Source organism: Perognathus longimembris, chromosome 1 (genome assembly GCF_023159225.1).
Source record: "Perognathus longimembris pacificus isolate PPM17 chromosome 1, ASM2315922v1, whole genome shotgun sequence".
Lineage (NCBI taxonomy): Eukaryota > Metazoa > Chordata > Mammalia > Rodentia > Heteromyidae > Perognathus > Perognathus longimembris.
In genome coordinates this window covers 35586608-35609273 of record NC_063161.1, presented here as the reverse complement: position 1 = coordinate 35609273, position 22666 = coordinate 35586608, and the positions used below count along the sequence as shown (strand labels likewise).

The 22666-nt window shown below is 36.5% G+C and overlaps 1 protein-coding gene across 1 annotated transcript in view; it reads right to left on the bottom strand.

The window, feature by feature from the left end:
* Window positions 1-22666, bottom strand: part of Ptprr (protein tyrosine phosphatase receptor type R) — a 91677-nt gene that overhangs the window by 24107 nt on the left and 44904 nt on the right. The window contains exons 4-7 of the mRNA XM_048359519.1: window positions 13734-13920; window positions 11486-11570; window positions 5206-5285; window positions 4639-4776 (exon numbers count right to left, since the gene is read on the bottom strand). Coding sequence (XP_048215476.1) covers window positions 4639-4776; window positions 5206-5285; window positions 11486-11570; window positions 13734-13920 — 490 coding nt within the window. The remainder of the gene's footprint in view (window positions 1-4638; window positions 4777-5205; window positions 5286-11485; window positions 11571-13733; window positions 13921-22666) is intronic.

The window sequence follows — 22666 nt, the reverse complement described above, 5'->3', positions numbered from 1 at the left end:
TATCACAAATATTTATCATTTCTAAAAAGATCTACTTCATTTAAAAAATACTTTATTTGTTATTGAATATCTATTTCCCATCTTAATGCATGTCTGATTTCATAATGAAACAGATGTCTTAGAATGTGTTTAAGCAATGCCATCTACAGAAATTGTAATTTGACTTAACGAGATAATTATTATCTTGAGTTGTACTCATAAGATTCTTTTAGTTTGCCACCTATAAGTTTAAAAATATTTATGTTAGACAAATAATACTACTACTAGCATAGTGCTTTCTGCTGTAGAATATGTTACCCATATTAAAATATTATTTAATCCCTTCCAGTACCTTTGCAAGGTAAGAAGCCACATTTCCCCTTTTTTACAGAAGGCAAATTTGATCTAGAAAAATACTCTAGTCCAGTTATTCTTCTTTTTTTTTATTTTGTTTTTATTGTCAGTCATGGGGCTTGAATTCTGGGCCTCGGTGCTGTCCCTGATCTCCTCAGCTCAAGGCTAGCACTCTATCACTTGAGCAACAGCGCCTCTTCTGGTTTTCTGGTGGTTAATTGGAGCTAAGAGTCTCACAGACTTTCCTGCCTGGTGGCTTTGAACTGTGAGCCTCAGATCTCAGCCTCCTGAGTAGCTAGGATTACAGGCATGAGCCATCAGTACCTGACCTCCAATTCTTCTAACATGAAGTTAAATGTGTGCACTGTGCTAGCTGCCTGAGCAACTTATTTTCAAGCAATAGTTAAATCTTTTGACCTTATCTTCTACCTCTTACTCACTTGCACATTTGATTTTAGTCACATAGGACTCTTTGTCTCTTTGTTTTTCCTCAAATACACCAGGAGAGAGATTCAGAAGACTTTAACTAGGTGATTTTTCTGCCATATGACAGGCTGGTACAGTACTTGACTAATTCACTTGCTTGCTTTGATCATAGATGCCCAGACTCAACACCTGATTGATATTGCAAACTCACCTCTCAAACCTGTCTCTAATTTTGCTCTGTTTTTTTCTTATAGTATATACCACTGATATACTGCATTTAATAGTCAGGTAGATATATAACATATTATACATTATGCACATACTGATAATCACTGTATATAACTATATATGCTGTTTATTTATTTTGTGCCTTGTTTGTTGTCTCCTCTGATTTGTAAGGTACATGAAAGAAGGGATTTTTGTTAGTTTTGTTAATAAAGATTTGATCCATGTTTTTTCACTACTGCTAGACAGTAGAAAATGGTAACTGTTGAGTGAATGAATGAGTGTGTACAAATATATAGTCTTGGATGCTTTCTTTTAAATAAAGGAGAATGCCATGCAGATTAGCTAGAGAAATTTAGCTATTGAAGATGACAGTATAATTGATATGAATATGTGGCTGGAAAACACCTTGGACAAATGTCATTTCAAAAGTTCATATCTTTTGGACTCACATCTATGAATGTATCTTAATGAAATAATCAGAGATATGGATAAAAATTGGTAGCAACATAAGTATCTACTGTTAAGGAAATGCTTATACACATGTAGCACATCTACATAATGAAATTGTGGCTGGTTTTTTTTTTAAAATAGTGCTTTGATCACCCAGCAGATGTTCAGAACATTCTGTTCCTAGCAGAATACACAATAGAGTGCAAAAACACAATTTATTTCCTTTCTGTCAATCCTGTGCCTTTCCATGTATCCCTCTACTACTTGCTTCATTCCTGTCTTTTACCAGTGCCCTTTTCCAGTGCTCTAGACTCTTTTACCACTTAATAGAAGTCACCACCCCAAAGTCTCAAGGACTTCTCAATCTTCCTACTTGGAAAGTAAAGCTCATTTGCTTCTCTACTAGATCTTTCTGTGGCCCCCCCCCCCCCGACCCTCATCCAGGTACTTGAAAAGTAAAGCTCATTTGCTTCTCTACTAGATCTTCCTGTGGCCCCCCTGACCCTCGTCCAGGTTCATGACATCACAGTTCACTCAGACTCCAAAACCAGAAATCTGGAAGCAAACCCTCATTTACCCTTTTCTCATTCAGTCGGAACAAAGTGCTATGGCATAACTTCAATACATTCTGCCATTGCCTTAGTTCAGTACTTCCTTTCTTACCTGGACTGTTGCTATCACGGCTGAAACTATTTCCCCTTGCTTTTTTCAAATCCAAATCCTCTATCTTGCCACCAATATACGCACATTCAACTTAACTGATATACATAGTACTATTTCCTGATATAAAATTATATTATGCCACTCTGCATCAAAAAGATTTTTAAAGACTCTCTGCTGCCTATCATTGAAACTCAGGTGTTTTTTTTTTGTTGTTGTTTTTGTTTTTGTTGCCAGTCCTGGAGCTTGAACTCAGGGCCTGAGCACTGTCCCTGGCTTCCTTTTGTTCAAGGCTAGCACTCTACCACTTGAGCCACAGCGCCACTTCTGGCTTTTTCTATATATGTGGTGCTGAGGAATCGAACCCAGGGCTTCAGGTATAGGAGACGAGAACTTTACCACTAGGCCATATTCCCAGCCCTCAGGTGTTTTTTTTTTAAAGCATAGTTCTCTTCTTTTCAATGTGATCTTTGCAATATCATTGCCCTTCACTTCCTACTACACCATGTGTGCGCCAGACACAAGGGGGCTCAGCACTATGTGCTTTCTTGAATGCCTTCATATGCTGTAGCTTTGTGGGATTATTTTCTGGGCATCTGTTCTTTAAAAAAATATTGTCATCCAAATAAATATTTTTCTATAGCCTTTTTTCATAGGAAAGGAAAGGGAAGAGGGGAGAAAGGTTGAAATATGGTTCTTTTATATTTTGTTTTGAGATCAAACTGCTTGCAATGACAGAAGAAATGAATCATCAGGAAAAAATGGTTGATCGCACTGTGCTTATGTGTGTAGCTTAACTGACATAGAAGTTGTAAGCACAGAGGAAGCAAGTGGCTGTGTTATATATTAGGGAGAATTATCAGGTATTTCCTGCACTTCATGAAAAATAGATCCAGTATTTGATTGCTCTTAGCTCACTAGTGGGTTGCTTGCTTGCCTTTGAACATCTTGCTTCTTTGTTTAGCCTGTTGCTCCACTGGGACAATGCATGCATACATGGTATTGGGAGTTAAACAAACTTGAATGAAAATGTAGATTCTATTAGTCACTAAACAAAATGGCTTAATCTCTAAGCTTCAATTTTCCCATTTGTATTATAGAAGTTCTAAATCCTACTTTGTAGAGTGAGACCAAGAATGATCTGAATTTATGTATTGCTGGGCTTAGTGAATTTGTTCAATAATTAGCTGTGGCTAGAAGTACTTTCCACAGTCTATGTCATAGAGTCAACATTTATATCTCTTTCCTTTCTTCCCAAGGAGGGAACAAAGATGCAACACAAAACACCAGAGGTGGTCTGAACACTGTAACTCCTTAGAAGTGTACAAATCCTGCTTGCCATTTTTAGGTGGACTTCATTCTAGCTTGATAGGTTATAGGCATCGTGTCTTCTCTATTGATGGACCATGGTGAATTGGAACATTGTGCTCAATATTACTTTATTTTGAAAGTAATTTTCTTGAGGTCTTTTTTTTTCCTGTGCTACTACTGGGGCCTGGCACTGTCCCTTAGCTTTTCTGCTCAATGCTGGCACTCTACCATATGAGTCCCAGCTCTACTTCTGGCTTTTTGACCTGGAGATAAGAGTCTCATGGACTTTCTTGTCTGGGTTGGCTTTGAACTGTGATTCTCAGATCGTAGCCTCCTGAGTTTGCAAGATTATAGGCATGAGCCATTAGTAACTAGTTCTTGTTGAGATTTATTTAGATGAAGGTACTCAAAATTTCCAGCAACTAAATCTCTTATTATAATATAAGAATAAATATTTTCAAGTCTATTTCTTTATGTTTTGATTATTCTCGCTTTATAAAAACTGGCTGGGAATATTGGGATTATTAAGTAAAAGATGGCAATTATTCACTTGTTTACTTGCTAGAAAGTAGAAAGGGGCCTAAAATATGTATGTAGCGTGGGAACTTTGCAAGATAACTTCTTTTTTTTGAGGAAATGATTTTTGACTATTTTAAACAATGAAGCTTAGCACAATTGAAAGTTGGCATCTTTTCAGTAAACAACATTTTCCTTGTAGTGTGAAGACTACTGTGAATTCCCTTTCAGCTGTTTCTCACTATCATTTTGATCTGTAAAACATCAAAGTTCTCTCTAAGTATTATAATTATATAGTTAGAGAGTCTGGAAAGAAAGGAATTTAGTTCTCTTTTAATTTAAAAGCTAATGAATAATTTTTAGTCAAAATATTTCTGACTGGCTTCAGGGAAAAATAAGTAGCAGATAACATATAGACAGTGCATAACCACACATGTTTGACTGTGATGTTCCTAGAAGATATCTGGCTCAGTGGTCAGAATACCTGCTTCACATCTCTGAAAACCTGGGTTCGAGTCCCAACCCAGAGAGCCGGAAACAAAAAGGAAGGAAGAAAAAAAGGAAAGAAGTACTAACTGGTACAAAAAACAAACACAAAAACCAAGTTTCCACCTTAGATGAATTCTTTATAACACATGGTGTTTTTATGTTCATGGAATCGCTTCTATAACAGTACAGAATGCGTAATACTTAGAACTTGTATAGAGATCATACCTCATTTTTTTCTTTGAGTTTTGTGATCATAACAATCACAGGGCTGTCTTCCTGCCAAACCATCTGCCAGAAGTCATTCACAGTGTTGATCATAGGGCCCTGGGTGGCAATGAATGCTTTCTCCTTGCCACTGTATCCCTAGTTGGAGTAAAGAGACAAAAAGAATAGGGTTGTTAAGTTCAAAGCTCACAATGAAAACTTAAGGGAAAGGTCTTCAGAATAAAAATAATTGTGCTAGTCCAAACCCCGCCCCCCCCCTCAGAATCCACCAACTTCATGGATTCTAGTACCACCACACATATAAACATCTTTTTCACCAAGTGCAGTGTGATATTTGGTAGTGAGGATGATGACATTCATTTATCACCAGATGGCCAAATGGAGACCAGAGTCAAGAGATTCACAGAGGGTTTATTGTAAAGGATCTACCACTGGTATGGATATGACTACAGCAAATACACAGAATACTTGCTAGTAAGTTCAAATATACCCTGAGGTGTTAAAATTCCTATTCCAAATAATAAGTCAACATGCTTAGGAGAGAGAAATTCTTATCTATGTACTTACTCTAATATAATTTGCATTAATGTAGGTGCTTAGTGAGTCCGTTAAGTTTTTTGGTCTCAAACACACTCTGCTGAGTGGATCTAATAAAGAAAGAAAGAGTATATTAAACAGATTTTCTCTTTTTAAATTCTCTAGGATGACAATAATCAAAAGTAATACACTGTTTAAATTTCATAGAGTAGTCTGAGTGGGAATTAGAGATGATTAGAAATGTAAGATGTCCTGGCACAACAATGTATGTTATAAAACTGGCTTTAAGTAAAATTACTAGTAAAGATGGTAAGAACCCTAATTAATTTTAGAGAAAGATTAAGCAGTTCAAGGGAATAAGATGGCATAAAATATAGCCTTAAATTCATTTAGATTAAAGATGGAGTCTAGGTCACTCCTGCTTAGATGTGGCCAGAAATTATAGACCCATTCACAAATATTGTAGACTCACTTCTCTAGCTTACTTCTAACTTATGACAATGTGGCGAAAGTGATGTGTTCATATGCCAGATGTCTTCTTGTTCTCCTTCTTGGGTTGTTTTCTCTGTAGGAATTGATCATAGTTTGAGGCTTCTCTTGAGATACACATGGGGAGAACTGAGGCTTCTAGCCCACAGCCACATGGTGAACAGATCCTTTAGTGGCCAATCACATCTTCAGCTGATTATGTCACACATCAACATCTCAACTAAAATTTTACAAATGATTTTAAGCCAGAACCACCCAACTACCCAACCACCCTAATTCTTACTATAAGATAAGCCATTACATTGATATAAACCATTACATCTTGGGGTAACTTGTTATATAGTAATCGATAGGTAGTGTGAAGACCTGTAAAGAGGCAGTTACCAAACATGAGTAACATCATTATGGTCACCACATTCATGTAGCCCTTATGATTTCTATTTACCATATCATTCATGGAGAGTTTTTAAAACTAGATTTAATTTCTACTACAAATAGTTAAACATTGCCTTTCATTTTCTAGATCTGTTTTATTTCTTAGTGGAGAAGACAAGAAAACTTTCGTGTCTTTTAGTATCTACTGATCATTAGAAATGCCCACGAATGTTTTAAACCACTCAGAATGGAGGCCTACTTCCTTCAGTTTGTATAATGCCTCTGATGGGTATTATTTACTGGGAACTCTATATTATAAACTGCTTAGAAGTGGTTCCCTGCTAAGCTAAATAACATTTGTGTTGGAAGTTTGTCATTTCTAGTAAGTTCCAACTACTTATAACTTTCAAAATGCTTTCTTACTTTGAAAGCAAGGATACAACATGCAGTTGAGTAGAATACAATATAATTCCTAATTTTTTGACTCATTAACTTGGACTAACAAAAGCCAAAGATAAAATAAATTTGGTCATCATCATCATTATCATCATCATCAACAACATTTTCATCACAACTGTTAGAATTTTATGACTGTTATACATTTAAGTTCACATATTGCTCTAATTTGCTATGATAATTATTTTCTGAACAAATATGTATGAATTATATGTAATACCATTTATGACATATCTGGGTAGTATCAATAACAATCATAAACTTGAACACTATGTTTCTTTTCTTTGTCTTTTTAATTTCTCTCCTTTCTCTTTCTTTACCCTTTCCTTCCTCATTTCTGTTAATTCCTTTCTCCTTATCTTTTTTCCTTCTTCCTTTTGCTTTCCTTTCTAAAACTATTTTTATTGGCATGCATCTATACCTTTTTCTTTTTTCCCCCTCTCAACATTATGCACACAAATATAGATTTGTTTTTGCCAAATGTTTATATGTATTTATTCTACCACAAATTTACATTTGTGAAATTTCCTTATCCTGATCATCTCAAAGTACCTATTACAGTTTTCTGTTTAACAAACACAATGATGCCTGATCCTGATTATTTTGATTGACATAGTATCCAACAGCTATTTTGTGCTTAAGATTTTCCCCTCCAGGAAGATGTTAAGGTATGCAGTTGAGATAAGCAATGGATTGGGAAACCCTTGCCACTACTAGTGAAAGGAAAAACCAATGCTGTAAAGCGGGTGGGTTTCATATTTTCAAGATAAATGGAAAATGGAAGGAAAGGAAGAGACTGACACTGTAAAGCAATCAGGGGTCAAAGTCAAATTTATGGCACAAAAGAGAGACAACTCCAGGCTTGTACTATTCAATAAGCTAGCTATTAGTCAAATGTTCCAGTTAACTAAATGATAGACAAGAGTTCCTTGGTTGCATTAAATGTACTCTGTGTGCTCAACTGCCTGTTGTGTCTAGTGGCTATCATATTGATATGTAGACTATTTCCATCGAGTCAAGGGCTGAGCTGAGCCAAGCAAAGCAAGATCACACACTAAGTACCACATGAACAATGGAAGAGAAAATGAGTCTCCTGAGTATTCTGGTCTTGAAATGGTAATTTCTTCTCTATGAAACATTTTCCTATTTTCTCAGTTTTATTCTAGGTTTAACAATGGGTTCATCTTTGTGTAAGTAGGGAAGGATATTATATACTGACACTTGCTTACTATCACTTGAAACTTTGCTAAGTCATTTTGCACATGCAACCATTGCATAGCTATATTGTGGGAATCACTTAATATTATACAAGAAAAGTATAATTTAAATGGTATTTATTACAAGCCTCTATATTTTAAAATATGGAATAATAATGTGAGTAAATTGGGTTCTTTACATGTGTCACTATGTTTTGGTATTTCTAGTTAACTCCTTGGAGAAAATGTGCTTGACATCCATGACCATAATTCACCATGTGCTAATAATTTCATATTGATGTATTAGGGTTTTTTTTTGCCTTTGTGATTTCAGGTATAGACATACACAGAGATAGGCAGTAGTACTGCAGATTAAACTCAGGTCTTTGGCTTGTTAGGCAAGCACTGTACTATTTTAGCCACACCCTCAGACCTTTATAATTTGAGTTATTTTTTTTTCCAGAGAAGGTCTTGCATTTTTGCCTGGGATAGCCTGAGACCATAATTCCACCGCCCCCCCCAAGCCTCCCCCCCTCCCAAGCCTCCCCCCCGCCCCCGTTTCTAGCCTAATTGAGATCAGAGGTATGAATCACCATGCCCTCAAACTGTGAACCTTCCAGCTTTGCCTCCTGAGTAGTTGGGATTATAGGCATGAGCTAATGTGGCCACTCTGGATAGATACAAATATTTTAAGCACAAATATTTACTTTATTGCAAAGTAATTTGATATAAACTTTATTACTTCTTTGCCAGACTGACATTATCTTGAGGGAATTAGTTATAAATGATTGTTTCTTAGTTATCCATGAATTTATAGCCAGACACACACATAAATTCACAGTCCTACTATTGTCTACAGGCTGGCAAAACTTAAAACATTTTTCTGAGCTGATGTGTTGCTATATATAGCCCAGGTTGGCTTAGAATCTGTAAGCCTGTCTTCATATCCTAGGCACTGGTGTGTACCATAATGGCAGGCTGGCCAGGTTAAGTAGTTAAACCTAAAGGGAGTTTATTCATGCTGTTTGTAATTTTGATCATTTGGTAATTATCATTTTGCATTATATTAAGGCATCTCATCTTATGCCCTAAAACAAACCATACGGTTTTGCCTATCATTTCTATCTTTTCTGGTAATTTTCAAGCAATAATGTGGCTCATTCAAACTACATCTCCTAAATTGTATTTTGGGCAGCAGGTCTGAGTGGGGGTATTCAGGCACAGACTTTTTCAACAGAAAATCCATCATTTGCAACATGAGTTGTCAGCACAGGTGCTGAGTTCCAGGAGTCCACCCAGTTCTGGGAATGGAAAAGCTGACACAGGACTGAGAGCAGTTGACTGATAACATTTGGGCAGTTAGTGGAGAAGACTAAACTTTGAAATAATCCTAATAAATGCCAGATCCTTCTGAAATTAGAAGATATATAATAATTGCAAATGGGTGCATATTCCTGGATTATTTAATAGCATATTTTATATGAGGGGGAAGAAGAAGAGGATTCTCACAGAGAAGGAAAAGGAAGAAGAGAAGAGGAGGAGAGAAAATCAGTTCCATGGAGCTCTTTTACTCTTTTCAGTCAATTGTAGTTATAAATATATTCAGCAGTAACTATGTCTTAAAAAAAAGTGTGTGTGTGTGTGTGTGTGTGTGTGTGTGTGTGTGTGTGTGTGTGTGTACTGGCGCTTGAACTCAGGGCAGCATGATCTCACTTGGCTTTTTGGCTCAAGTCTGGTGCTCTATCACCTTCAGGTTTTTTTTTTTTTTTTTTTTTTTGCTGGTTAATTAGAGATAGGCGTTGCAAGGGTTTTTCTGTCTAAGCTGTCTTGGAATCATGAACCTCAGCTCCTGAATAACTAGAATTACAGGCCTGAGCCACTGGCTCCTGGCTTATTCAGCATCTATATCTTAAGAAAACAGATTTAATTTAATTTCCACACTAGTTTGAAATGTTTTACAGAATAGTGTGTTTCTAATTCCACCAGAGGGAAAAGCCGGCAAACATGATTAACAGTAATTCTTTAATTCTTTGATTTCAGCGAATTCCTATTAGAACAAAATATGGAGAATTTATTTGATAACTTACAAGTGAGCGAGTGGATGAATACTGTCAATGTCAGTTCTTTCAAAAGCCTTTTTGGCTTCATCTTACTAGAGCTACTACCATGAGATGTTTGTGGATTTTGTCAAAACCCCATCTATATCTGTTTGTTGGGTGATAGCAAATTGACCCTTTCCCCCTACGTTTGCCTGCTCAAGGCAGAATTCATCACTCAATTCTCTCAGGTCCTGAACCATCTGTGTTCCAGCTCTTATGACACTGAACACGCTTTCTCATGGACATGTTACTCCTCTCCTGTCTTTGACCAAATGATATGGAAACTGCATATCCTGGCATCCAGCCCATTGCTCGACACTAATACATTGCATTGAGCTAAATCTACTTTTACCAGGAGCCAAGTTTATAGCAGTATTTCTCAATGTGTCCTGATACCAGTTGTATTTGTTTGCTAGAAGAAATTTTCTGGCCTCAACAGCACAAGGAACGTAAAAGTCTGGGGCTGGGCACAGACTATGTGATCCTGCTGAAGTTTTTCTGCTGAGGTTTACTGAGATACAATTCACACGAAATAAAATGCATTCACTGGTGTTACTGTCATAGATTTCCTCCCCTACAAAGCTGTGTAAATATCATTATAACAAGTTTGATAGTATTTTCATTTTCTCAACTCTCTACCATTTAGCAATCATTCTCTATTTCTCTCAGTTCTTGGCCATCACTGATGCCACTTAAATCGAGTTGTTTTCATACTAAGTTCTTTTCATACTTTGCATACAAGTCCCTTGTAAGGTATGTGGTTTGCAAATCATTTCTCCTAATTTGTGGACTGGGTTTTTAGTTTCTTGATGGTGTTATTTGAAGCATAAAGCTTTTAAAGTTTGATGAAGTTTAATTTATCTTTTTTTGTTGTTGTTGTTTTTACTTTTCATACTAGGATGTGTAGATTTGTACCCCTCCCTCCCTCCCTCCCTCCCTCCCTCCCTTCCTCCCTCCCTTCTCTCCTTCCTGCCTTCCTTCCTTCCCTCCTTCCTTCATTCCACATGTGCTTATACTAGGGCTTGAACTCAAGGCCTTGCATGCACAGCTTTTCCACTAAAGGCTTATGCTTTACAAGTTGAGCCATGCTTTCACTTTGGGGTTTTACTGGTTAATTGGAGTTAAGAGTCTTCTTGTTTTAGCTGTGGTTATTAGCTTCTGCTCTTGTTCTCAGATCTCAGCCTCCTTAAGTAGCTAGTTATAGGCACAAAACACTGGAGTCCAGCTATATCTGCTTTCTTTTAAGATTTGTATAATTTTAGCTCTTAACTACAAGTAAATATCTGATCTACTTTGATTTAGTGTTTTGGGTATGGGATTCAACTGCTATTTTTTTAATTTTTTGCTTGTTGATATCAAGTTGTCTCAATAAAATCTGTTGCAAGAGTCTTCTGCATCCATTGAATTCTTTGATAAAAAACCAATTTCCCATAATGTATGACAAAAGTTTCTTAGGAACTTGTATCTACTGGAATTGTGAACTGACCATTATGATAAAAAGAATATGAGATAAAATTGTTAATTTCAGGTAATTTTAATGGCTTTTAGACATCATAAGTGGCTGTAACTCCAAATGTGTGGTGTGCATATGAGTGTTGTGTTGTTTAGATATTGTTTGTTAGAGGTACAAGTAGAAGTAGAGGTACCGCTTGTCCTTATGCTTTACAACAAAAATTATTAAAACAAGAAACTTACTTGGCAAGATGGTCTTATAACGATTTTTAGTTCCATGACGTGGAATGTCAATTTCTTTGGGATCCACAAAATTCATCGGTATTTCCTGCAAAAACAAATGATTATCAAATTGGTGTATCTAATTCTGACACAAAGAAAATCCTCATAGGGGGCCATTTGATCCATGCTGCATTATACTTCAAAGCAGTTTATAAAACTCCTGGCTGATGGACACTCTTCCATTTATAAACACGTTGACTGTACCCTGTCAGGCTAACTTCTAAGCAACAGCACTTTATATTAGAAAGTTTTATATTGTATGAAGTTGTTAAAGAACTTAAAACACTTTTCTGATTTTTAAGAATTATGCTCAGCTGAACAACTTTCTTTTAAAAATCATTTCATTAAGCCAGGTGGCACTGTTTTCACACCTGTGCTCCTTGCTACTCAGGAGGCTGAGATCTGAGGATTGTAGTTTGAAGATAGCTTGGGTACTGAATCCCATGAGACTTATCTCCAATGAGGCAGCAAACAAGCCAGACATGGAGGCGGGGCTCAAGTGGTGCAGTGCCAACAGTGAGTGCAAAGCCCAGTGACAGTGAGAGGCTCTAAATTCAAGTCTCAGCACTAGCACCATTTTTTTTTTGGCCAGTCCTGGGCCTTGGACTCAGGGCCTGAGCAAAGTCCCTGGCTTCTTCCCGCTCAAGGCTAGCACTCTGCCACCTGAGCCACAGCGCCCCTTCTGGCCGTTTTCCATATATGTGGTGCTGGGGAATCAAACTGAGAGCTTCATGTGTAGGAGGCAAGCGCTCTTGCCACTAGGCCATATTCCCAGCCCCTAGCACCAATTTTTTTTTCTTTAACTTTGACACATGTAATATTTTCTATGACTCCTAAAGGTTTCCTCAGTTCTGAGTTACCAAAATAATTAAAATCATTAAATGTTCAATAAAAGAAAAATGGTCATGTTTGATGATTTGACAATGGTGAATCTATTCTGGCAAAGCCTCAAGTAGGCAACATCTTTATTCTTTCCTTTGCTTTCATTTCACCTCCTGTTGGAATAAGAAAATCATCCTGATACCCACATGGGTATACACATAGACAATCAGTTATGTCCCTGTGCTATTTCTCTTCTAGATCTTCCTTATTATCCTCATGGGTCCTTTTTGTGCTCTAGTCTACATTAAGGTTTATTTCATAATCAAAGATGCATTGTCAGTTCTCAAAAAGAATACTAGTTATGCCTCTGGGTAACTGAATGAACACTGACTGGTTCTTTCATCTTTCAGGTTCCAGTTTCTTCACCTATAAAAAGATGACACATTATAAAAGCTAACTTTACAAACTCCACATTTGTCTTTTACTTCAGATGGGTAACAATAGTTTGTGGGGACAAGAGTAGATCTGACACATTTAGGATCTCTTGCCATTACCTTGGCTGCGAATGTCTGTATCCACTATACAATGTCTAATTTGCTATACTCAGCCAACATGGCTTAAGATGTACAGGTGACTGATGATGCCTAGAGCAAATGAATATTTTCCTTGGACAACCATTAGGCCTAAAAAGGTTTAATCTGTTGATATGTTCTCTGGTATCTACATTTTATTATGCTTTAAACTACCACCAGCAATGTTGAAGCTAAAATGGTCCTCGCCATCCTTTTGAACCGACCTTTGGACTTCTTTCTTTTACTCAAAAGCACCATGCAAGTTCTATTGCTCAAATAAAATTTAAAAAACAAAACTAAGTATCATCCTTGATTTTATTTTTGACTGTCTCACCCAATGAAACCTACTTTTTATAAACTTTTATAGATTCTCTCCTTAGTTCCACAGCATTATCTGTAGAGCCTCCAATGTGCTTCTGTCTAGCATCACCTCTGCAGCAGATGGAGTGACCTTTCCAAAAGACAGATGAAGTCTAGATCCCTAAATACATATTAACACGTGTGTCATCTGATAGTTCCAAAGCTCTGCGTTTACTACATCCCATGGTGATTTCAGTGCTTTTAGTGGCAACAAACAGTTTAATTCTCCAAACAGCAACAGCAAGGGACAAGGATGTTTCTTAATTCTAAAATTCCCAGCACCCAATATTGCATTGTAACTCTTAATCAATAGTTGTTTTGACTGAAGGTGGATCTGAAATTAGGAAACTGTACCTTTTGACGTGTAACTGATTTGTTTCCTGTAAGCTTCTGGAGTATAGGGAAGTATTATTCCCACATGCTATGGAAGAATAAATCAACGATAGCAGGCTTACCATGAATTCGCTTTGGAGTAAATGTGAACTTGCCACGACATCCTTCAGTTGTGACCTTGTCAGAATTCGACTGGCTGATTGCAGGTACTCCATAGCTACCTTCTCTCGTGGTGTTGGTACAGCCACAAGTGGTTCCACATTCCCTAGGCTACTCATGTCCAATGTAAGAGATACATTGGACCCTCGTCTACATAAAAAAAAAAGTGTGTTGTTAGATTGAAATGTCACATGAATTATTTTGATCACACAAATTTGTCTTTTTTTACATGCATACAACATGGTGAGATTTTTACAGAAACAACTATCAAATCTTTTGGTACCATGATTGATTGCAGACAGTTGTTTTGTTATGTAGGAAATTAACAATTTCATTGTGCAAATACCTCTGAATTGAAAATAGTCACTAAAATTCATTAATAGGCATACTTGATACAGAAATAATAGGAAGAATATTAGTACTAAGTGAAAATTTTAGGAAAAGTGAACCTATTTGAACTGAGAATCACATGGAGTTCAGTATAAAAATAATATAGTTTTTAATGTCTCAGCCATTTCATAGTATATCATATATTTCAAAATATTTATACACCATAAATAAATACAATTTAAAAATGTGTTGATTAAAACTAGCAGTCTCTATTGTAGTTCAAATTATTGCCATTAAAACAGAATTTAAGCTTTGTGCTGGTAGCTCATGCTTATAACCCTAGCTACTCAGGAGGCTGAGATCTGAGGGTTGAGGTTTGAAGTCAACATGGCCCACAAATCCACAATACTCTTATCTAATTAATCAACAAAAAGCCAGAACTGAGGCATGGCTCAAGTAGTAGAATGCTAGCCATGAGCAAAGAGCCAAGTGAGAGTATGAGACCCTGAGTTCAAGCCCAGAAGTACAAGAAATGTAACAAACAAAAATGTAGAAAAAATAATGCAAAAAAACCTGCTCATTAAAAAAAATGTAATGCTTGCTTATTAAATTTTAGTAACAATTAAACTCCTACTTAGCTCTCACCTTTTGCTTCTCTGTAAGGGATTTATTTTAAGGAGACATTAAACCTTCAAAATTGCTTTTTACTGAGATTAACACTTTGAAATATATAACACTTTGATATAATCTAGACATTGACCACTAATGGAAAGTACATCCTCCCTGATAACCTATTTACCTTAAAGTTTCCCTTTATTATTGAAATCCATTTCCCGTGAGACCCAAACAATTCCTGAACACTTTACCTCAATGCTTCTGACAATGTCTCAGAGTTAATCTTGGAGTTAAACTTGTTCAGAATGTTGACCTTACAGACAGCATTTTCTACAAAACAGCCTTATTGTGGGCTAAGTACTCTCCTGACCTGGCCCTGAAATATGGTGGTAGGATGTCATTAACTCAGGGGAAAAGAAATCCTTGTTTTTGTTAATTCTCATTTTCAAGGAACAAATAATATTTAGATTAATTAAAATATAACAAAATTAGGAAATCTAATCAGTAGAATCAATTTAAAATATTTGGAGACTTACTCATATCTTGTACTTGAGAAATCTTGAGATTAAATATACACGTATTTTAGTTATAATATTTTAATATAAAATAATGCACGTTATTAAGTTGTAAAATTAAGAAGTTTTAACACTGAAAATTGCTCCTACATATGTATATGTACACACACATATTATATATACATACACATACCTACATACATGTATATATATTTGTCGCTTCTGGGGCTTGAACTCAGGATCTGAGCACTGTCCCTGAGCTGGTTTTTCACTCAAGGCTGGCACTCTACCACTTTGAAGCACAGTACCACTTATTGTTTTCTGGTGGTTAATCGGAGATAAGAATCTTACAGACACTCCTGACTGGGCTAGCTTCAAACTGTGATCCTTAGATCTTAGCCTTTATCAAATGACAATGGTTTGTTTACATTTTTTTTATTAGAAACAATGATACTTCCTTTTCAGTATTAGAGTTGGAACTCAGAATTTTGTGCTTGTTAGGCAGGTACTCTACCACTGAGTCACAGTTCCAACCTTTAAAATAATGGTTCATTTTTAGGAAAAGATTTTGTTTCCTGCCTAATACACCTGAGAAGCCTACTTTCAGCTTCTGTCATTGTTGGTACCACAGGTGCGAGCCACTGTACCTAGCTTCCATCTGTGGAGATAAAGTCTCATGGACTTTTTCTGTCCCAATGGCCTCTCAGAGATCTTGGGAGCGATGACAGGGGCATGCAACTGCAACTAGCTGTGGGATGAGAAAGGGCCTTGGAAACTTAATGCATGAGCTGGCTCCCTATCTAAGCCTCCCAAATAGAAGAATAAATACATTTTTCTTAGTTATTTATAAATCCTTACTTTTGAGAATTTCCTGTTCATATTCTTTTCTGATTCTGGTACTATGGCATTAGTACATCTATTATCGATTACTAGAGGGTCTATATGTGATAGTAATTGTTTCTCAGGCATATCTGTTTGTTTGTTTGTTTGTTTTTGGCCAGTCCTGGGCCTTGGACTCAGGGCCTGAGCACTGTCCCTGGCTTCTTCCCGCTCAAGGCTAGCACTCTGCCACTTGAGCCACAGCGCCGCTTCTGGCCATTTTCTGTATATGTGGTGCTGGGGACTCGAACCTAGGGCCTCGTGTATCCGAGGCAGGCACTCTTGCCACTAGGCTATATCCCCAGCCCTCTCAGGCATATCTGAAACAGTTTGTTCTTCCTTTAAAACATGAGGAACTGTTTATGTTTTATGATTTCATTCAGTCAACATATGACTCATTTATTAGTTTGTGGCATTGCTTTAATACATAAGAATTCTCCTTGAAACTGTGATTTTTTTTTTTTTTTGAAAAAGGGTCTTGCTATGTAGCCTCAGCTGGTCTTGAGTTTACAGTCCTCTTGCTTCAGCCTCACAAATGCTGGGATTATAGGCCTGCACCACTATGGCTGGCTAGGTTTTATGAAGTTTAATTTTTTTCAAATTTTTATTATCAAACTGATGTACAGAAAGGTTACAGTTTCATATGTTAGGCATTGGATACATTTCTTGTACTGTTTGTTACCTTGTCCCTCATACCCCCCTCCCCCCTCCCCCTTACCCTTTCCCCCCCTGAGGTGTTCAGTTCACTTACACCAAACAGTTTTGCAAATATTGCTTTTGTAATTGTTTGTCTTTTTTTACCCTGTGTCTCTCAATTTTGGTATTCCCTTTCAATTTCCTACTTCCAATACCAGTATACACGGTTTCCAATATACTCAGATAAGATTACAGAGATAGTTTGTAACTTGTTTTGAAATATGGTAAAAAAAAAAAAATCCTGGAGGTGCATTTTCTCCCAAATAGATTGTCTACATTTCTAACCCACCTTACCAAAAAATTTAGAGGGGGGATATTTTCATAAACATGGGAATATTAGGTTTCTATTAGCTGTCATTGGCTAATGGTCTAAACGAAAGTGTGCACTTGTTCTAACAAGTCCATAAGTGAAAATGGTAAGAAGGTAAGGCACAATTAGAAAAGCATTTCAGAAACAAAATAAACATAAATTTAGATGAGATTCAAACTCAGACAGAATTTAGAGGAAAAATAAATCCATAGAACTGACAAGAACAATTAGACTTTTAATAAAAGCAGAGTATGAAAAGGCAAGAACCACAAACTCCTATTGAAAGTGTGGCTTCTGTTTTGTCCTTTCATTGTGGACAACTGTTTAGCCTTGTTCTGCCTCATGATAGCAACTGGACAAAAGGAACATAATAAAAAAACTTTATCAAGAGTCTGCTGCGGCACCAATTATTATTTATGCCAAGAAGTAAATAGAAGGGAGGAAATTCAAAAGATACCGATGCAAACAATTGAAGGAAAAAGCAAATTCTTACGGAAAGGTAAAAGGAATGCAATGGGCAGCAGTGTTAATTACAATTAAGTGAAAAGGAAAAGCATGTATAAATATTATGGGCCAGGGCCACACAGCCAGTGCAGCCGAATATCAACAACTCTAGCATGAAGCTGTTCAGCTCTGCCTCACAGACCCTAATGGCCAAGAGGTGGGAAGAAAATACAGCCAAGAATACAGGCGCATTGCAAGTGAGTGTTGGAGTTGCTTAAGAGCAGGCATTCACTTTCCTGGTAGGCAAGGGTTGTATCACTAGAGGTGAGAAGCTGGAGTTAGGCAGAAGGGGTATAGATTCCAATGCTTGCTGTTGGGCCCCTCGTTTTAGACATACTCTTCCTTTTCATAGGTACTTGGCCATTGAGGACAGTAAGATTTCAAACATGGTGCCTCATTTAGCACCCAATAAAGGATGAAAATAAGAATAGAAAAATAAAATGGCTCATGCAATTGTTTGGCCTATAACACAGAAAGATGTCCTTCTCAGATGACTATGTGATATAATTATTTTCCAGCCGGGAAATAGTGGCAGCTGCTTATCTTGAACTACTTGAGGAGAGGATAGAAAAAACAAACAACTGTATATTTTAAAGATTGTAAGAAGATTTTAGTACAGAATGAAAAGCAGTATATTTAATCTTGGAGAGTACTTTTTAGAAAACTTTGTAGAACTATACATCATTTGTTCAGCCCTGTCCTTTTTTTTTTCTTTTTTTTTTTTGAGCTTGAACTCATGGCCTCAGGCTCTTGCTTGCTTTTTCTGCTTACAACTGGTGCTATACCACTTGAGCCACATCTCTCCTTCTGGATTTTTGCTGGTCAAATAGACATTAAGAATTTCATGAACTTTTCTGCTTCTGCTGGTTTTAAACTGTGCTCCTCAGATCTCAGTCTCCTGATTAGGTCGGATTACAGGCCTCAGCCACCAGTGAGTGTTTGGCTCAGCACTGTCTTATTAATACACACACCCAAGACTACTTGGTAAGAAGAGCTTAGCATTGACAGTCTCTTGAGGTCTGAAAATGGGTTCAAGAAAATCAGTTCAGCCTTCATATCTTACTAACCTGGGCTTTATTGTAAAAGATAGCTTTGAACTTTCCCACTTTATATTTCTTAATTGATTCTATTCTTTCAATTTGTCCACATACTTAGTTTTCTAAGAAAAGCTTAGGAAGGAAGAAGAAAAAAGAAAGATACCTGTGCTCATTTAAATAACAAAGAGAATAAAAGACAAAAGGTGGAGTTGGAATTCCTTTACTATATGTGAACTGGCTTGTCTCTAGGGCTCTTTGCAGTTCTCAGTTCTATGACTTTTAAGTTCTATGGGCAAATAGTATTTAATTAATACTATACAGTATCCACTTCCTCTCCTTCAAATAGTATAAATTATATATAGTACTCAATTTTTGGCCTACTAGAAAGGAAATAATTTTTAAAAAGATACAGAACACTGAGAAAGTGAAACTGTGACATGAATGCAGTATTCTTGATTTTTAGAAGCTGAAATAAATGAATAGTTATTGTGGCCATTCATAATAAAATTTCCCGAAGGAAATCCTGTTGGGGATAAATGTTAATACACATAAAAGAGTCCAGGCATGAGACTATGAGGATGTTACATAAATTTCATTCTAAAGTAGAAAGCAAAGCTTATAGAGGACACTTTCACTGGGAAATAATCAGTTTGTTTTCTTGAAAGCATCTCTCTACCAGGTGAAATGTTGCTAAACCTTTTAAGCAGTTAAATAAAATATTTTGAATTTTTACATGACAATTGTCTTTTCTTTCTTTCTTTGTTCCTTCCCTGTCTGCCTGCCAGCCTCCCTCCCTCCCTCCCTCTCTCTCTTCTTTTCTTTCCCAACTTCATTATTTGGCCAGTAGTGAGGCATGACTTCAGGCCCTCATACTCTCACTTGGCCTTTTTGTTCATTCCTGGTGCTCTACTACTTGACCAGTTCTTGTTTTAATACTGTATTTTAAAATAAAAATGAAAACAACCATTAAAAATAAACACACACTGAACTTGTTACATTTAAGTTAGGCACTGATCTTAAGATCTCAGCATAAATCAATGCTCTGCCATTTTTACTTACACTCCATAATCGGCTTCCTTAGGGATAACAAAATTCACAGATGTGACTCACATTAGATAAATAAAGCAAAGAAACAAAAAATATGAGACGTTGCCTAGCCTAGTATTTTGCACATAATACATGTATGTGAATGGGTGCAATAATAATAATAACAGTAATAATAAAAAACAAGAGTTTAGTGGTTCTTTCTTCACTGCCTATACATGGCAATGTGATGTGTGTGACATACACTGATACACACTGAAAGAAGGCAAGGTTGGGGGAATTGATTAGAGATTAAGACTTCTTAGCATGTAAAAAGTCAGTGATCACTTTAAGTTTGGACCATGTTTTAATACTTCCTGCAATTAAAATGTGTATCTCATGTTTTCCTGGCTCAAAGAAAAGAGATGTAATAACTGAATATAAAATATATAAAAATATATAAAACAGATAAAAAGAAAGAAAAGATTTATAAAGATGCTACTTGAGCAATTCCTAATAACAGTTTCTATGTGCACTCTAAATTTTCATGACAATTACACTGCACACTGTTTTTATGATTTTCTATCTAAAGAAATAAAATACATTATGAACATTTTTTATGCTTCCAGCTTATCTAACTCTACTTTTAAACACCACAGCGTTTCACTGTGCAGATGTATCATTGATTATCCAATCAGAGCCTTATTTCTGCATTTCACTATTATAAAGCAAAATCACAATGAATATCCTTGTACCTGAATATTTGTGAGTTTTCTTTTATTATTAAAAAAATGAATTCCAGTTCTCATGATTTCGTAAAGTCATTGGACCATGAAGGATGGGGGAAGTACAAAGTTTCCTACGCACTAGTAACAGAGCTTTAGACTCTTCTCATCTTTCCTAGATTCTTCTAGTGGCTCACTATTGAGCCTTTCTTTTCTCTTTCTCTCTTTCTCTCTCTCTTTCTCTCTCTTTCTCTCTCTCTCTCTTTCTCTCTCTCTTTCTCTCTCTCTTTCTTTCTCTCTCTTTCTTTGCCTTGGACTCAGGGCCTGAGCACTGTCCCTGGCTTCTTTTTGCTCAAGGCTAGCACTCAGCCACTTGAGCTACAGCACCACTTCTGGCCATTTCCTATATATGTGTTGCTGGGGAATTGAACCCAGGGCTTCATGTATAGGAGTCAAGCACTCTTGCCACTAGGCCATATTCCCAGCCCCTTGAGCCATTCTTTCTATCTCTGCAGTCTCCTGGTATTAACAGCCTAAACACTGATGGTGACTTCTCACACTAAAGAAAAAAACGTTGTGTTTTTGTTTTGTAATGAAGTATGCTTAATTGTTATTCTCTTTCCAACATTTGGCATTGTTTTGGCTGTCACTCATGGTTAGGAGGCTGGTTCTCTCATTTAAAAAAAATGAAAAGAGACTAAAATGATAGTAACTCTAACTTTAGTTTCCACATGTATATTTTCCTGTTCACACAATTTGTTAAGAGAAAGATGATGCTGAACAATGATTAAGTCTCAATGAATAAGTTTATCTTCCTGAAATGAGAAATCTTTTTTTGAATTTTCAACTGTTTTATGTGCAAACTTGGATGGATGCCCACATGTACACACACACACACACACACACACACACATACACACACACACAAAACCACATACTATTTTGAAGTAGAATAATAAAATAAATTCCATGACTTCATATCTAACAAACTGCCAAAGATAATGTTTACTATTCACCATTACTACTAAATTAAACATACTCGTTCATTTCCTTTGTTTTTCCTTTTGTGGAGGCAGTTGAGTTTGAACCCAGAGCCTTGGCCTTGCTGGGTTGGTACTACTCTATCACTTAAGTCATGCCTCCATTCCTTCATGTACTTTCAAGACCAGAAATAATATAGACATTATAATTATCCATAAAATCCAGCAAAAATTTAAATAATCAGAAAATATACAATAGTTTTATGGTAAGACCACTGGGGATAAATAATAAAGAACATACACAAGAAGCAGGGGATGAACAAAAGAAAACAAAGTATATTTTAGTAGAATAAGTCATAATAGCCCAAAGAACACACAATGTAAATGTCCATTATCTGATAAATGGACACACATAATGGAATGCCATGTGCCATAAAGAAGGAAAGATCTCTGACAAATGCTACAACATGTTAAATTCAACAAGCCAGCCACAAAAGTTGCATTATATGATTATATTTATATGAAATGCCCAGAGTAAGTATTTCTACAAAGATAGGAAGTAGAAGTTGACAGGGGTCAGGTAGTAAGGACCTAAGGAGTGAGTCCAAGAACATGATGCTTTCTTTCCTAGTTGTGTGTGGGAAAGGCTCTGGAATTTAAAAAGTGATAAGAAATTTATTAAGGTCTTACATTTAGTCCTCGTTATAAATTTATCATAACACTGTCTTAATGATAAAAGTATTTTAAACACACTAGATGATAAAAACTAAAAATATTCAGGGAGGTGATAACTTATATAGGTCTCTAGGCATTCATACACAATGAGTCCAAAGGAAGAAATTCTTAGTAGAGGATCAGAAAGGTGCAATGGCTATGTGCAACTCATCATATAAAGCATTTATCGAAATGAGCTCCAGGAAGTGGAAACAAGAGGTTTTTTTTCTTTGTTGCTGTTTTTCTTTTCTTTTCTCTGTTTTGTTTGTTCATCTATCTATTTCTTTGGGAGGATGGGGGGCGCATAGAAATGGAGGGACAAAGAGTGAACAAATGCAGCCCTGGTATTCACTAGACACTATGTTGACAATGAACCATGTAACTCGTGGGTGGGGAATGGAAGGAAAAACTTGGAAAGAGCAAGGGAAGGGGTGACATTGTCAAACAATAAATGTAGGATATACCTGACTTATGTAACAGTTATCCCTCTGTACATCACAATAAAAAATAACTATAAAAAGAGCTAGTGTCTCCACACCTCTCCATGCCTGGCCATTATCACACTGCT